At 36.4% G+C, this 18648-nt stretch overlaps 1 protein-coding gene and 1 long non-coding RNA gene across 4 annotated transcripts in view; one reads left to right on the plus strand and one right to left on the minus strand.

Moving 5' to 3' along the window:
- LOC129889460 (uncharacterized) overlaps window positions 1–13594 on the minus strand; it is a 33561-nt gene extending 19967 nt beyond the window's left edge. For 2 of the 3 annotated variants that reach the window (XR_008766917.1, XM_055964755.1), the window contains exons 1-8: window positions 13243–13594; window positions 8040–8163; window positions 7547–7790; window positions 6394–6435; window positions 2756–2827; window positions 2271–2406; window positions 1666–1823; window positions 628–709 (exon numbers count right to left, since the gene is read on the minus strand). Coding sequence is in view for 2 of the 3 variants with exons in the window: in XM_055964755.1 (XP_055820730.1) it covers window positions 628–709; window positions 1666–1823; window positions 2271–2406; window positions 2756–2827; window positions 6394–6435; window positions 7547–7790; window positions 8040–8163; window positions 13243–13297 (913 nt within the window). In the remaining variant the exon portion in view is untranslated. Of the gene's footprint in view, window positions 1–627; window positions 710–1665; window positions 1824–2270; window positions 2407–2755; window positions 2828–6393; window positions 6436–7546; window positions 7791–8039; window positions 8164–13020; window positions 13188–13242 lie in introns of those variants that run through there. The other variant, XM_055964756.1, reaches the window with a different exon arrangement.
- Window positions 13595–14948: 1354 nt separating this feature from the next.
- On the plus strand, window positions 14949–15382 carry LOC129889461 (uncharacterized). Its single transcript, XR_008766918.1, has 2 exons — window positions 14949–15126; window positions 15221–15382. It is a non-coding gene; the product is annotated as an uncharacterized LOC129889461 (long non-coding RNA).
- The last annotated feature ends 3266 nt before the right edge of the window (window positions 15383–18648 follow it).

The following is an 18648-nucleotide window of genomic DNA, read 5'->3' on the forward strand; positions in this document are numbered from 1 at the left end:
CCATAGCCCTCTAAGCTTTTGATAGGTATACAAATAAGGGGTCGTTTGGTAGAGTGTATTAACAAAAATAATGCATGTATTAGCTCTGTATATTAGTAATACCTTGTTTGGTATACTTTTTTATGCTATGTATAACTAATGCTCTATTATGTATTAAGGCGTGTATTACTAATACCATGGATTTCTAGGTATTAGTAATGCAAGGAGATATAATGCATGCATTAACATGGTTAAATACCCAATTACCCCTCAAAACTCCTTTTTTACATCTTTTCCACCATAATTGTGGAGGATATTTTTGTAAATAAATATTTTTAAGCAATGCATGCTATTTTGAATACACCAAACCAAACAATGCATAAGAATTAATCTATGTATAATTAATGCAAGCATAACTAATACAAGTATTATTAATACACTCTATTTAGCATTATTTTTATACACCCTGCCAAACACCCCTAAGATCATTAGAATATCCAGTTGGACTTCGAACATTATCCTATCACGACCCAAATACACTCCATGACATTCAATCTACATTTGTACCGACTAGTTCCAAAAAATGGAAGGGAGAAAAGATATTCCATGATACCAAAACTACTAAAGCAATGTCTGGAAGACACTTACTACTGCATGCATAAAGAGATGCGAATCTTTCGGCATTCTGTGCTTCCAGGATGTAGTCAATTTCTTCAAACATGTGTCTCACCTATCCATGTAAGCAAATCTGTGGGGTTAGCTAGTATATAATAGACAACTATTTAAATAAAGTGCAACACTTCTCTCACATTTACAGAAATGGGAAAATAAGAGGATAATGAACCAATTAGGAAATGAGACATAGGATGAGCAAAAAACAATTACTTAAAAAATACAACTTTGCCATCTTTCTTTGATTTAATCTCTAAACAAAAGAATAGGTTAAGAACTAGAGGCCAACTGATAGTGTCGTTTTAAAGTAACTTTGAGATCTTTTCATCTGCCATGATATCTATTGGTTTGTTCAGTTTCTAATCAAGGTTTTGATTTTTCAAATATTGCAGCTGTTTCATTCAGCTGTACCAAGTGCACCTTGTAAATTTGACTAATACATGCATTAGCTGAATCAGAAATTCACCACACAATCATTCCAAAGAATTAGCAATAGATTAGTAATATACTCTTTGAGATAAAGACAGTCTTGGAGCCCGTTTGGATGGGCTTAAAAAAAGTAACTTTTATGTATGAAGTGCTTTTAGAACTTTAAAGTGCTGAAAGTTATTTTTATAAATAAGCAGTTGAGTGTTTGGATAAAAATGCTTAAATGAGGAAAATGATGTGAATTTTAGGGTTAAAAGAATAAAAAGGGTAGTTTGGGAATTTAGTTAAAATATAAGCGATATAAAAGTAATTTCCATGGTCAAAGAAAATGACTTTAAGCACTTACAAAAAAAAATTTAGGAATCCTAACTTTTCATTTTTGACTGACTTTAAGAACTTTCTGGCTTAAAGTTAGCATTAGGCAAACACGTCCAAAAGCTGAAAAGGGGCTTTAAGTTGGTTTTGACCAACTTAAAGCCAATCCAAACGGGCTCTTGATGTATAACCCATCACACCCACTGACATATTGGCTGCCAGATTCATCTTCTGGAGTACAGAAACATAAGATGGAAATTGGAATCTCACCATCTCATTTACAGCTACCAACAGATCCTTACGAGCTTTTGCAAATCTTTTTAGTTGGCCACCAATCATGTGAAATAACATAGCGTCCAATGTCAGTAAATGTGACATATGAGGCCTCTGGACCTTAACAGCCACAAGCTCTCCAGAATGCAAATGAGCTGCAAAACTTGAAGCCAAGAAGAAACATTAAAAGCTTGAGTACCCCTTAAGCACGGCACTCACTCTTCCAAAACCCGGTACATTCCCCAGTAGAATTATCTTCTCAACGAATTAAGCTACAAAGAGACTCTCAAGAGCCAGAAGTATTATAGGAATGGGTGCATCATGACATCGTAAGATGTCTCGCCAGAATGAATTAATTGGTACTAAAAATGTCACAAAAAGTGAACGATATCTTGGATCAACAGAATGACCAGTTTTGTCTCCATAAGCGGCTCTTACGGCAGGTTCCATGTGGAGTTGGATATAGAAGTTTCCTTCCGGAAGATAAGGTAGAAGGTTAGGAGAAAGGAAGAAAGTGAGAAGTAATGAAACGCCATAGAACTAATAGTTAGAGAACAACTCAACAAGAGTGGCAGAGATTCACAAAAAGTTCAAGCTCTAACCTTTATATACTTGCCCAAGAGATGCTGCAGCAATTGGCTCCTTGCTAATGTCAGCAAATACTTGTGAAACGCGAACACCCAACTGAGACTCAATAGATCTTCTTGCAACATGAGTTGGAAATGGGGGGATTTGATCCTGGCAAGATGTGAATGACAAATTAAAGAATAATACATTCTGTTGAGAAATCTAATACAGGTTTCAAGAATACAACACTTCTTTCCTCCAATTTTGAGTAAGCAATTAGGCCACATTTTTTAAGGTTCTTACAGGATACTTCTGGAAAAGAAGGCCAGAAAGCGGAGATACAAATCAGCCATTTTAAGAATTTGAACTTTCTTTTGAATGAAAGTTTGAGGTCCAGGATATCTTTTTGTAATAAAATATTAAAAGATGAAACATGCTTGGGACAAACCAGCCACAAAAAAAAAATGTAATGGTAAGTTGGGAGATGACCCTAGCAGCACCATTGATGCATTATGTTTACCTGTAACTTTGCAAGTTCTTGACAATAAACTTTTGGTAATATGTCCGCCCTTGTGCTTAAAGCTTGTCCCAGCTGTTATTCAAACAATTGCAGAATTAACCATAAGACCTTTTTCCCTGCTGGAGACAAGTTACAAGCTCCTGTTGGAACCCAGGGCTGATGCACCATGTAAGCAATCTGAAATTACAAGGGCTCTTTGGCCCATTTAACCACATAGAATTGATATCACACAGGAATACTCTGTTTAAAAGCTTATCATAGAATCAGATATGTAGTCAATAAACAGGAAGAATATCACATCAGCACAATATTTCTTCCATAATGGTATTCTATCAATGCTATTCTCCTTATGAGTAGCTGATGAAGTGACATCACTGATCAAACATTCTCTTGCCATTTCATAGATACATCAAAGAAGACCTCAACCCCCCCCCCCCCCCGCCCAAAAAAACACACAGATGCGAGCACATCAAGGAAACAGATGAAGAAAGTATAAATTTTCAATCCCGTTCCAAGCAAATCCAATTGTGTGGAGAAGAATCAGAGACAACCAACCATCTTTTTTACATTGCAAGTCAACTGAACAATTTTGGAGGATTTTCCTTAATTTAAAAGGGATCATGTGAGTGATGCCCAGAGATACACTTGAAGTGCTGGAACAAATATAGCATTCACTCAGAACAGAAAGAAAGATGGAAGATTGTCCTTGCTTGCATTTGGTGGACAGTTTGGAAAGATAGAAATCAAAGGTGTTTTGATGACAATTATAGCTCTATCCATAAACTGAAGATGAAGTGCCTAGCCCTTCTCTATTTTTGGTGTAAACATGCATATATGGAAGACAGAGAATTTTCTGTTGATGTTCTAGGATCTCTGTAAGTAGGTTATAGCTTAGTACATTTTCCTATATTCCCTAGTAAGTATGGACAGGTGCAGTTTTTATGCAGCAAATAGTAATACAATAATGATGCCTTCTCAAAAAAAAAAAAAAAGGAAAAGGGTCAAATATACCCCTATACAATTAGAAATAGTTTAAATATATCCCTCGTTATACTTTGGGTCCAAATATACCCTCTCATTATACTTTGGCACAAATATACCTTTAATTTTAAGGGAAAGACACATGTCAAGCTTAGAATTAAATGATCCACCCCCAATTTTAAATACCCAATTTCTATAGAAACTCACCCATCTAACCGACCCGCCACATTTTCTTTTCTTTTCATCTTCTTCACTTTTGTGTCCAGAAAAAGTATTTCTGGGGATTCTTCCTCCATCTCCTTTCTCAAATCCCAGTCGCTATACACCAAAAATGTAGCCATCATGAACAGAAACATACCAATTTGATTCATCATCATGAGCAGAAACATAAGCTGCCCCTTCAGCTAGCTCAATCAAGAATTCATTGGCAGTTAAATATGATCTGAATCTCAACCCAATCACGACCTGTAGCATGTTGTTAGCAACATCAAGGATCCAAAACCCAATGATGAAAACAGCAATGGCACGAGGTTTAGATCCTTTTCCGAGGGGATCACTGGAGGCATGTCCAAGGTCGGCGACAAATCTGATAAGGAAAACAGCTTTAGTGACAAGTGCAGGGCCGGCGGCAATGAACGGCCGGTGACATCCGAAACGGGATGAGCAATTGTCACTATAATAACCGACAACTGGCTGAACAATCATATCAGAAATTGGTGCACATAGCCAAATAAAAGAGGCAAATCGATGTGGAATTCCAAGCAATTGAACATAAGGTGTAAGCAAAGAGAGCTGAAGTGCTCAACCAAATTGAACAACAGCAGCTAGCCACCATTATAATTTTCATAGCTTTGATGGTAGTAAAGACTGTTCAACTTGTAGAGAAGAAGAAACAGTAAGTTTGATTTATGGGTCGGGTAGTTAGATGGGTGAGTTTCTAAACAAATTGGGTGTGTAAAATTGGGGGTGGGTCATTTAATTTTAAGCTTGACATGTGTCTTTTTGTTAACACTAAGGTTATAGTTGTTCCAAAATATAATGAGAGGGTATATTTAGACCCAAAATATAACCGGGGGGGGGGGGGGTATATTTGGACCCAAAGTATAACGAGGGGTATATTTAAACTATTTCTAATAGTACAGGGGTATATTTGACCCTTTTCCGGAAAAAAATTGAGTCCCATCTACATGTATCTTAATCATTCTTTAGCCAACAACGAAGCAGTAAATGTACTCTTTGCACAATATATATACACGTAATTAGTGCCACCTACACCTCCTTCTCAACATCTGTTTTGCATCATTCCTATGCCAATGAGGAAGATATAAAAGCATTATTTGCACAAAATACCCAGTAAGGAGCCATGTTTAGTTATTCTCTAAATATGCATTTCATCTTTGTCCACTCTTCTCGTAACCCACATGTTTGTGAATAGTATTTTCAAGGTAAGGCAATTGGACTCTGATTGACTTGAGGCTTTATGCAAAAAGCGCCAGCTAGGTTACACGACTGGATTTGTAAGACTCTGACTCTCCAGCCCACCCCTCGGTTGATCAATAAAGCAGGGCGGACAATTTTTTGAGCATAGTCTAATTCAATAGAAAAATACTAAAATCTAAGCTACACATATTACCTTGGTTAGAGTAGAATAATTCAATAAACCTCTCACAGTCTACTTAAATTTTTTGTATTTGAATTACTATCAGCATTTCCAAAAGAACAGGCAGAAGCTTCTGATCTACTCCTATGTACAGGTAACCGGAATTCAAGATACATCCTCTTGACTTCAAGGAGCATGTAAGAATGAAATTTCCTCTATTAATTTAGGATGTAGATGCTGCTTGACAATCAAATTTCGCATGTGAAATTAAATGTACCAATCTATTAGCTATAAAAAGTGATATCATGATAAAAGAAATGGAAGATGACTTAAGATTTGGGTTTAAATTGAAATAAGTGACAATCTCGCCTTGCAGTTTACAGGTCTCAAGATTCCACTGAAGCAACAACTATGGTCTTCTTCAACCTAATGTTGGCCCCTCAATTCTTATTCTCGTTCTTTGCCTGACCCAACAAGATTCTTTCATGCAAAATGTATGCATATCAAGCAGAATCTTAAACAAGAAAAAAGAAACCTGCTAAGTGAAATACAAGCACTTCCGGTGGTCAAAAGCTTTTGCATAAAAAACAGTGTCCTATCTAGTATTGTCTATGTATAACAGAGAATTTAGATTCTGAATAACTTGGTCTCTTTTAGGTCTCTAGTCATGCCTGTAACCTGAGCTTAAACATCTTCCATATTGGTGTGTCAATGTATTCTACAATCTGAAATGCAAATTGAGAATGGAATAGAGTGGTGACCCTGGCCTCTCGGCCGGGGCAGACTTCACCCAAAAACCTTAACAAGATAAATTACTTTCTTTAATTTATACTCCTTCCATGTAATCAGAATGAGGAATGCCATCATGTACATTCTCCTACGAAATTAGTTGTAAGCCTATTGAAGCAGTATCCTCACCCCCTCGTAAAAACAGCACCAAGGACAGAAGTGGTAATAGACAATATCACAGCAGACAGATATGAACATTTCTACAAACAATGATGTTAGTCCACCAACATGAGAAGATAAGATAGACATAACAGATAGTGTAACTTGCCTTTATGTAGAAAGGACCCAAGTGGATAAGAGTTTCACGGAACTGAAAATAAAAGAAGTAAACTCATTGTTAAGGCCTGCGTGGATAGCCAATTAACCACTTGAAATTCAGTAATAGATAGAAAGAAGTAGAAATAAGTAACAGTCATCAGATAACTCGCCCTGAAAAGTATCAAATACTTTAGTAAAGGCTAAGGTCAATATGAACAATAAACAACAGTAAAGAACAAATCAAACCGGAAACAAGAAAGCCTCTGTCTTGATAAAATCTGAATACCAATCTAGTGAATTAATTGAACATACAAGTTAGATGAAATATGAGTGGGGTAAAGTAAGCTATGAGTAGAACCACAAAATTAACTATCAAACCAAGACCACCTTCCACCCAGCACAAAGTGCAAGGCAATTGAATTCGTACTTTTTAACAGCCAAACTCTTTTAAGAAGCGGCAATTGTACGATTCAAAGACATATAGGTGTCAACACGCTCGGAACAACTGCAGGAAAGCATATCTTAATACTCAATTCAATGACAGGTGATTGCTTGACAAAAATGCATTGGAAAGTTCCCATTCAGATCACTGTAATAAGTAAATACCTAAATGAAGGTATTCCCAGTAAATTTAAAACATATAGTATCAAAGAACTACATTCGAATACAGTGTCGCCCATTTTCGCCTTCTCTATTTTTATTTTTTTTTGAGAATCAAAACCCCACTGTACTTAAACACTCCTATTTCTTTCTTTTTTCTGTCACATCAATAAGGAAAGGGTGTTTCAAGGCACACTACCTGTTACTTGGGATAAATAAAGTTGTAAAGCATGTGAAGTTAGTTCCAGTACTATAACAAAAAGAAGAATTTGAGGGGGGGGGGGGGATTTCCTCAACTTTTCCATTTTATCATAGCAAGATGCTAGAAAACAGTGAACAAATAATGGCAAGTCATTTCACAGCTTTCATGCTCTGAAGCTGAAAAAGCCATTCTTGCAATTCTGTCAAAATGCCTATAGAAGACCTACAGTAAAAAATATCTGATCCATTGTATGCAATAGACCGAATAGACAGCACACTGTCATCTGCCAATATGTTCATAGAACACCTACAGTAAAAGATCAAAACTTTTAAATAGAACTTCATTGGAGAACTGAATATACCTTAACAGCACGTCTTCTTAAGTCATGGACAAATAAGCGCCAAATGGTTAGCTTTAACACATAGAATGAAATAATGGCTGCTCTGTACAAAGCCATGAATGGGCCAAAACGATACAATGATGAAAGGTTTTTCGACTTATAAGTAAGTGCATGACCAAATTCACTTTCTAGTGATTCCTTCCTCAACTTAGCATACTCAGCAGTTGGCCTTTCTCCATGCACACTTGAAAAACCGGTAGAAAAGCTGCACCAAAAAGCGCATTAACTCATGAATTCGGAGGTGACAAAGGGAACTCCTTGGGAAGAAAATATTCCACCACAGAATGTATGCAAAAATGTTAGACTACAAGATAAAAATGAGGGGGGTGAAGACGATAAATTGATCAATAATGCAAAAGAGAAGTACAAGGGCGTTTCGGAAGCAGCATTGAACTGGTTCAGTAATCAGACACATATCAAGAGAGAGAAAGTAGAACAATATTCATTCACTTACTATTTTGGGGTTGACAAATATGATCCCACAAAATTGCCATGCTTTCCAGCTAGAATAACCTCAGGAAAATTACCGGATGAGTATTCACACAAAGCAGTCTCAACTGAGCAGCCAAAACGCATAGCTGCAAAGAAATCAGGGGTGGAAAAGTTACCACTTAATTTTTTGTTATTAATTGAACAAGTTGGGTGATAACATAATATCAGAAACTAATTTAAAAGCTATAACTTCATCAATAATAAGCAGAGGGTAATGACAGCTACAGTGAGAAAATTGGCCAGAAATATTGAGGGACGCTCAAAAAGGTGACACCTGGTTCTAAAAGCTACAACAGTTAAACACTTCACAAGCAAGAGGCTGGTTCTATGGGAGGAGATAGAAATCCAAATAATGTGAGTGAGTTCAAAAGGGTCCTGTAAGTTTTGGTACCAAAATTGTACACTTCTATTCATCCACATAGATACAAATTTATAGTACAAAAAATTAAACTAACTAGCAATCAGATGCCTTGATTCTAGGAGAATTCAGAATCAAGGGATGATTTTATTTGATCTAATATCCTAAACTAATTAATAGCATATCAAATATGATTTTAGCGGATCAATTTAAATCCTTCAAAATCATATCTGATCACACTTAGATATTTACAAATCAACACTCCCCTCAAGTTGGCATGTAAATATTTGTCATGCCTAACTTGCTTACAAGAATTTCAAACTTTGGTTTAAACAAGCCTTTTGTGAAAATATCTGCAATTTGTTGATTTGCTGGGACGAAAGGCATGCACACATTTCCTTCTTCAATCTTCTCTTTTATGAAGTGCCTGTCCTCTTCAACATGCTTTGGTCTGTCATGTTGAACTGGATTGTGAGCAATATTTATGGCGGCTTTGTTGTCACAGTATAACTTCATTGGTAACACAAACAGTTTTTTCAGTTCTTCCAACATCTTCTTGAGCCAAATGGTTTCACAGATCCCATGGGCCATAGATCGGCGTTCAACTTCAGTACTGCTACAGGCTACAACATTCTGCTTTTTACTCCTCCAAGTCACGAGATTTCCCCAGATAAAAGAACAATATCCTGATGAAAACCTCCTATCAATAGAAGAACCTGCCCAATCTGCATTTGTAAAGCTTTCAATGCCCCTATGTTGACCCTTTTTAGATATCTTAGAATCCTGTAGACCGCTTCTTGGTGCTCTTCCTTCGGGGAGTGCATAAATTGACTCACTAAACTTACAGCAAAAGCTATATCAGGTCGAGTGTGTGACAAGTAGATCAACTTCCCCACTAGTCTCTAATATTGACTTTGGTCAACTGAATCTCCTTTGTTTTCGAATTTTATATTCGGATCAATAGGTGTTTCAGCAGGACGACAACCGCTCATCCCTGTCTCTTTTAGAAGATCTAGTACATACTTCCTTTGTGAAACCATTTATACATTTTTATTTTTTTACTAAAGGAGTGTAAGTTGAGAAAAAATGGGAATTCCATGTCATGTGATCACTAGCCTCTGAATCTATGATCCAAGGACTTACACCAGTTGAATCTGTACCCATAAAAAACGGATGGTACATTACCTATTTAGGAAAAAGAACAAGAGGGAGTAGAAGGATCAGATTTACTGGTTTGGAGGACTTGGAGGAATTTGTGCAGGAGCTCTACTTGCTCCTTAGTGAATGGTGGCATTTCTAGAGAGCCATTGTTGTCTGCCCTTTTTTGTTCCAGCTAGATGGTTTCCCATGGATATTCCAGCAAGTCTTACGAGTGTGCCCATATTTGTTTGCAAAAATCACACCACGGCTTCATTGTTGTATCGGAACTTTGTTAATAGAACTCTCGGCTTCTATTGATGCCGCTGGGTGACGAAGCCCAGTCAATGTTGTTTTAGTTACAAGAATAACCTTGCACTGATACCATGTAAGTTTTGGTACCAAAATTGTACATTTCTATTCATCCACATAGATACAAATTTGTAGCACAAAAAATAAACTAACTAGCAATCAAATCCCTTGATTCTAGGAGATTTGAGAATCAAGGGATGATTTTATTGATCTAATATCCTAAACTAATTAATAGCATATCAAATATGATTTTGTCGGATCAATTTAAATCCTACAAAATCATATCTGATCACACTTAGATATTTACAAATCAACAGGTCCCATGTAAAATATGTTGAAAGTATTAAATTGAAGGCATAATATAAATCATACACTCAATCTTGAGCTCAGATGACAAGTAAGCACTCCAACTTTGAGAGTGCATGCTCAACTTGGTCTCAAGTGACAATCAAACACTCCAACTCGTCACACTTTTGTCTCTTTGATACTGTGAGAAATATAGGAGAAAAATATTATTGAATTGTGTAAGAACAATATTACACAAAGTCCCTATTTATAGACACTATAAAACATTCCTTTTCCAAATAGGATACTTTAAACTATTCTTAATTCTATTCCTATTCTAAGTAGAATTGTGTACACATATTCCTATTCTAACACTCCCCCTCAAGCTGGTACATACAAATCATATGTACCTAGCTTGTTACAAATATAATTAATACCAGGACCGGTGACGGACTTGGTGAAGATATCTACAAGTTGATCACTTGACTTCACAAACTTTGTAGTTTGTACTAGTATCTCCTGAGAATATCTTTTCTCTGACAAAGTGACAATCAATCTCAATGTGCTTAGTCCTCTCATGGAACACTGGATTTGATGCGCTATGAAGGGCTGCTTGATTATCACACATAAGTTCCATATGATCGGTTTCTCCAAATTTTAGTTCTCTCAGCAACTGTTTGATCCAAACTAGCTCACAAGTTGCTACAACCATTACTCAATATTCTGCTTCTGCACTAGATCAAGCAACCACACTTTGTATCTTACTCTTCCACGACACCAAATTACCTCCTACTAAAACACAATATTTAGATAAAGAACGTCTATCAGAGGGTGATTCTGCCCAATCAACATCTGTATATCCGGTGATATGCTCATGGCCATGATCCTCGAAGAGTAGTCCTTTATCGGGAGTTGACTTAAATATTGCAGAATACGAATAACTGCATCCCACTGACTACCACAAGGAGAAGTCATAAACTGACTTACAACACTCACAGGAAAAGAGATGCCAGGTCTAGTCACTGTGAGATAATTCAATTTCCCAACCAGTTGTCTATACCATTTACGATTACTGAGTGGCTCCCCCTGTCCGGAAAGGAGTTCAACATTTGGATCAATAGGAGTGTCAATGGATCTACATCCTGTCATTCCTGTCTCCTCAAGAATATATAAGGCATACTTGCATTGAGAAATAACAATACCTGATCTACACTGAGCAACCTCAATACCTAGAAAATAATTTAGTCTACCGAGGTAATACATAGATTTGGTGCAAAATGCCAATAAAAGACAGAGTGATCAGCTCCACTACGAGTCATGTCAAATATAACATATGTCACGAGTGTGCCCAAGTTTATGACAATACTACAGGACTAGCTAAAATTTGGTCACGCACTGAATCATGGTCAGTAGGAAGTCCAGCAAGTGTAAGAACTAGAAACAACATATGTCTTTGCTCTTGTTGTTTTTCCACATTCGTAGTAACTGGCATCAACGTTTCAAATTCCTCCATGACTACTTGTACCTGTCCCAAGTAAGTAGACATATCGGATTCTTGTTTCTTTAAGTTGGTTATTCGAGATATCACATCATAGAATCGAGATATGTCATTAGTGTATAAAGCACGAGCCTTTTTTCAAACTGAATAACATGTCTGGGATGGGCAAAACAATGGCATCAACTTGGAATCGATAGTTCGCCATAGGCGACTACATAATTGAGCATCAACCTTCACCTATTGTGCTTTGACTTTTGCATCTTCCTCACTAGCCTTCCCCTTTTCATCTACCACACAAGAATTATTTGTTAAGTGATCTTGAACAACTTGACCCTTGCACCACAACTCAATCGAAGAAGCCCAAGCTAAATATTTGAACTTCCCATTAATGGTTTTAAAGTGATTATAGGGGTTGAACTTCCAATCCCTATATTCTTGGAACAAAAAACACCACACGCAAAAGACATGGTGTGAAATTTATCTTGAAAACAACAAGAAACACTGGATTACAAAGATTTGGTTGCCAAAAAATCAGGACCTCACCGAAAACAGCCTGGAATTCGCCGAAACCCTAATTTCGGCAATCGAATATGGTCAAAAACTGCGTGAATCTGATCGGAATGGCTGGACGACCACAACTAAAAAACAAATTGCTCAAAAAAATCGACCAGATAGCCCTCACTCGCCGGCGCGTGAGCCAAATCTCACCTGAAAATTGTCACCTCTGGTTGGCGCGTGAGAGCACATGGGGTGATATTTTTTTCGGTGGTTCTAGCTGGGGTTTGGTTTCCTGAACCTTCCGAGTCTCGTGGTGGTGTTGGTTTTCGCACAACACCCATAGAACAAAAGATGACACAATCAGTCCCAACAGCCACCGAAAATTGACGCACGGTGACTTGTTTCTACACTTGAATTTTCTCACCAATGCTCTGATATCATGTGAAAAATATAGGAGAAAAATATTATTGAATTGTGTAAGAACAATATTACACAGATACCCTAATTATAGACACTATAAAACAATCATTTTCCAAATAGGATACTACAAACTATTCTTATTTCTATTCATATTCTAAGTAGGATTGTGTACCCCTATTCCTATTCTAATATACCACAAATTTTAGAGGCGTATGGATGATCATTTAGTAAGTTGGGTCTATTGAACTGACACAGTAAAACAAGTCGGGGTGTCTACATGTGCACTCAAAGTTTGAGTGCCTACTTGCCCACTAGGCCAAATTTGAGCATCTATTTATGTATTATGCCTAAATTAAACCATAAAGAGTAAATTCCACATAGGAGTTTCACTCACTCTCTCTCCATAGCAGATGAGGATAGCCAAAAAAAAAATACCTAATTTACACCAGGAATCGGCAGCCTGTAGAAACCTTAATTATGGAAAGAACTAACACACACCATTATATGGTGTAAGCTATTTGCTGACAATATTGTGTCATTTGCTAACAATATTGCTATAACAGGCAAACAATATTCTGAATGAACGAACACTCTTACCTAAAAATAAAATTACCCAGCTAATTCCGTGAATAAGTATTAATAAAAATGGCAAATTACTTGGGGACAGCACTGCACGACGCCGTCGTTTAAGGCATGAAATGATACTCCTCATCGGCAATTTTGAGTGTTCATATAACCTTGCACAGCGATGTATGTCCCGTCCAGTGCATATAAAGTGTTTGAGAATATGCCTCTGAAAGCCTCAATTCAGGCGCAGCGATTGAAGCTGCGGCAACGGTGCTTCTTTTCCTGCTTTCTTTGCTGGTGAGGGTACCTAAGAATGTGCCACGTTCCGCATACGTGGCTCCCAGTGAGAGTGAGCAACTCGAAATCTAAACTTGCAATTGTATTGCGGAAAAACAATATTGCAATCTCTAAACTGTTCAGCATAGGACTATTTTGTCCTAGATCATTTTATTTAATTCTTTAAAGTAGTTGTTGTATTTAGTTATATATTTTTGTCCTTCATAAAAGGGGTGTTTTATTTGAAATTATGAAAATAAAGATAAAGTTTTATAAAATAAGCTATCCATTGTTTTTCAAACTTGGAATGCAACTTCAAATTAAATTTGATATTTCCTTGATCAAATTTTAAATAAGTGAATTTTTTTTAAAAATAAATATTTTTTATAGTCAAATGGGCCTTAGTTCATACACATCATTAATTAAAATAAACTCTACAAATAAAGGCTCAAAATATTAATCACGTCTAATTAAATTTATACATATTCAATTGGGTTGAACTCAATCTAGTCTAATCAATTATGACGCTCTACCATCGAGCTTGAGTCGAATCTCTAATATTTTATACATATCATTGCACCTCAAGAAAGAAGAAGAGTTATTCAAGATGAACATATTATTAAGAAAATATAGAAATAATTGGTTAGGCAAAGATTAACTCTAAATATAATTGAATTATGTGACCTAATTAACTCTAAAGAAGTATTCACTGATTTAAATTATAAATTATATATGAATGTGACCTAATTAAATTAGCGTTTGGCCATCTCAAATATTTTGAGAAATCATATTTGGGTACACTTTAAATTAAAAATTCAAAATATGTTTACAACAACAACAGACCCAGTATAATCCCACAATGTGAGGTCTGGGGAAGGCAGAGTGTAGCAGACCTAACCCCCACCTTGAAAGGTAGGGCGACTGTTTCCGAAAGACCCTCGGCTTTAAGAGAGGACAAGATAAAATGTCAGATAGGGACAAGCATATAGAGAACAAGATGGAAACACGAATAGCAAAAAGAGAAAGTCATGGTAGAGTGGTACGGGAAGAAAGAGGCATTAACTATTATAAATAAATAAGATAAGATAAGATAGATAAGACAGTCAAAGTACAACGGCTCCACAACTATAAACAGCAGTACAATGCAGCAATCAAAAGACAATAAACAATGGGTAGAACTACAACTACTATGGTGCAAAGGATAAATCACCTAGCCTTTTATCCTAATCTGAGTCCTCCACAAAGGAAATTATAGTGCACTAATGCGCCTACTAATAGGGTAGGATAACGCGACTATGTACTAGCCTTCTACCCTAATGCGGGTCCTCCACACACTTCTATCTAAGGTCATGTCCTCGATAATACATATATTTTATTCTTTAATAAATAGTGTTCAAAAGAATTCAAATTTGTACGATATAATATAAGTTTTCATTTATTTATTCTTTTTACCTCATAAATCATTTTTGATAATTAAATAAAATAATTGATTACTTGTAATCATACATTCGAGGCATACATAGTAGAGGCACACGTTTGAACGAAATAGAACACTGAGCGGATGAGAAGCAAAAATATAGGCATACCTATTAGTTAAAAATTGAGAGAATCGGAGATTCGATAATGGCGAATCAGATTCATCTTGAAGCAGTACCTCTTCTTGTAGTCATTCTTATCGGTGCCCATGTCCTCGCTTTGGTACTTTCTTATTCTTTTTCAATTTCTGTTTCTGCACCAATTATGAACATAGTAGAGGGTATAATGTTTGATTCATATGATGAAATTGGTGTAGGTGTACTGGATTTATCGGCTAGCAAATCAGAAGCAACCCATGAGGCTTAAAAAGCACTAGGATTCACTTCGTTTTTTAACTCCTATGTCTCTCTTTTTTCCTGTTGAAATTTTATGTTTGACGACGGTTGAATTAATTGACATTTTCAGTTGAATGGAGCAATTGGGTTTGTATATATTATGTTTTGTGCTTTAATTGTACTGGGGTGGCAACCTCTTGGTTCCTTTTTAATACAATTTTGCTTTTGGTTAAAACTGGTCAACTTTAGTTATTCCTTAATTCTTGAGAGTTCGGGTTCTTGAAAGTCCATTAGGATAGGCTATAACTTTATTGTTCTTTATTTTTTTTGATTGTTAAAGGTATTTCATTGAAAATCCAGCAACAAGAAAGTGCTCTAAAGGTATATACATAGGGAGAAGATTATCACTGCTGCAATTGAAAAGAGCCCAAAATTCTGTATCATTTGCAATAGCCATGTTATACACACAAAAAGAAGTAGAAGTAGAAGATACATTTTCAATAGCCTGGTGCAGACTGGCACTGAATGCTCAAGCACCCATTCAATTTGTGGCCAAAAGCTATTATTTATATTGAGAAACGTGGTTATGCTTACAAATATTTTGCCTTAGCGCCCGATCTCAGTAGCAATTCCAGATTAAAAATAGTTTAGCACCCATCATTTAACATATTTTGGGTTCGCCACGCTCTACTGCAGATTTGACCCCCACCCCACACCCACCAACCCTCTCTCTTGGAGGTTTTCATGTGTTAAACACGCTGCCTGAGAAACGAACCGACTGAAGCATTCCAACTTTAAAGGTGCTTTGTTCCTCCGGATACACTTCATGGCTAAAAGGAGATGCTGGCAGGTAAGTCACTTTAATGTTTGTAACGTGCTCTGACTGTTGATTTCCCTTTTGCATCATACTTCCACATAAGATAATATGATCTGGAACATGAAGGCGTGCTGCTATGAGCTTCTTATTCTCTCTTTTGCTTGAGAATGAAATTTGGTGGGGTTCTGTTCAATTTCTTTTTATATTTGTTCTTTTAATGTTGACAGTTTTAAATTGTTTTCTGGATTTTAACGTTGAATTTGTGTTCTTGATAGTTGAATTGGGTAATATATTATTCAGTCAGGATATGAATATGTGCTTCGTATCGTTGCTCTGGTATATCTGCATGAAAGGCCAAATTATGACCTCTTCCCTTGAACTTCTTTCTTTCCCATTAAGTAAAGGCAAAATACTTGTACATAAAAGGCTAAATACCTAGATAGCCCCTTAAACTTGACACATTTTGTTAGATAGCCTTATAAAGTTAGAGAGTGACGAAGACACTTCTACTTGACAAAAACAGATAGCCTTATAAACTTAGAGAGTGACGAAGACACTTCTACTTGACAAAAACTTGTCTTCTAAACACATAAATCTTCAAAACCAAGCGCGTAAAAATCATATGCTGATGATGTATCAATTATCAAATGAAATAAAAAAAATGTGTCAAAATTGAAGAAAATTAAAAAGATAAAGACAGGCCACTCCGACACGACTACACCCAAACTACCCCGCTGATGATTCTTTTTCATCTCCACCCTACAACAACCCCTCATTGACGTCACCCTTTCTGCCTCACCCCCACCCCTCTACCTATTCTTTCTTCTCTGCAGTCCCCTACTTCATTGGCTCCCAGCTCTCTTTCTCTTTTATTTCTTCTGTGTTATATATAAGCATTATCAACGTACAACTATATATAGGATACAGGTGGGTCTCGAATTTTACTTTGATGGTGAATATTTTTCAGAATTTTATAAAACCGGAAACTTTTAAGCATAAGCATTGTATTTTTTTTCTCTATCATACATAAGCACTATAATTTTTTCCTTTTTTTATGTGATGAAGATGAGGGAGGCGCTCCTTTTTTAATTCTCTGTAGAATTGTGAAAGGACAATAATCATAACGGATGGAGCATAGCTATTTTTTCTGGAGTGAGAAGGTGAAAGGTGGGGACAAAGAAATTATCAGTCTTCATTTCTTGATTAGTTTAGATCTCTTCTTTGATTTTTGTTTTCTACAATATTATCTGAAAAGAAAAAAAAGAAAAAAAAGCATAATTTTAGCTTTCTCATTCACCCAAATATGAGTATAAAACACATGATGAGGTGCTCATGTGACCCATTTTTGTCAAGTATAAGTGTCTAAGTGTTCATTCTATAAGTTTTTAAGGCAATCTTACAAAATGTGCCAAGTTTAAGGGGCTATCTAGGTTTCAGTGTACATAAATTCAAAAATTTTGAGTTCACAAGTTTCACAGTGGGTGATGGAGAGCCGATAGTGTGAGCTGTTGACCTTCTTATTCCTTTATTTATTGGGGATGAAGGTAGTGGGGGAAATGGATTGTCTCGTGTTTGGCCTTGTTCATCTGATTCTTGAAAATTCTTTTCCAAATATGGCATTTTTAGGGAGATTTTGTGTCTGTTGGGTCAGATTTCTATCATTTCTGGTTATTTTTTCCTGTTAGCTGGTCAAAAGTATGTCTAATGGCATTCATTGGTTTGCATGTATTTCTTACAGCACCTAAGGCGAAATCAACTTCTTCTGTTATTCAAGTTAGGTTATTAAGACAAGCAATGTGTCTATTTACTTGTAGTCAAAAGGCCTGTTGTATTCCAAAGAAATTGACTTAAAACTATTCACATGCTAAGAATAGATAGAATGTAGAATTTGACATTTACTTGTGATTGTAGTATTAAATTAGATAAATAAAAAATGTTAACGGGACAAAGGAGATGTTTTGCTTGATTTGGATTAGGTTTTTTCCAGAATAAAGAAAAAAAAAACTGAGGTCTACAAGGTGTGGAGCAATTGTTCTACTAATTGGAATGAGCAGAGTGAATTTTCCACTGTGTAGCTTTGAGGAAGTTCTCCTTTTGCTCAACTTAAAATACCCAACTATTTGGAAGTGATAATCTAGCTGGATTGGCCTCTAATAACCTAGTTGTATTTCTAACTGCCTCCTCTATTGGGTGGGTGGGGGGTGACGGAGGTAGGACTCCTATACTTTTTTAGTGCTTGCGCTCTTATTCTGAAGTCTGAATGGATAGGAATCAATTTCTAATTAAGTAATTTGGTTTGGATTCTCAGGCTCTTGCCAAGTCATGGCGACCTTGCCCCCAGGTGTTGGCTCAATTGGCAAATGTTGAGGGACTTGTGTCTTAGGTCATAGATTCGAGCCCCGTGTCAAGAGAATTAACTATGGTGTTTAAGTGGAGAAGAGTATAGGGGTGGGCCCGCCCATCACCCTGAGTTTCGAAGCCTATGTTTGGCCCAAAGGATCGGTTCCAGATGGATTTCTAGGTCATAAAGAAAAGGTCATGGTGCCGTGGAAACATATGAATTATGTTCCTACTTCTGATAGGACTTGAATC

Source organism: Solanum dulcamara, chromosome 5, assembly GCF_947179165.1.
Source record: "Solanum dulcamara chromosome 5, daSolDulc1.2, whole genome shotgun sequence".
Lineage (NCBI taxonomy): Eukaryota > Viridiplantae > Streptophyta > Magnoliopsida > Solanales > Solanaceae > Solanum > Solanum dulcamara.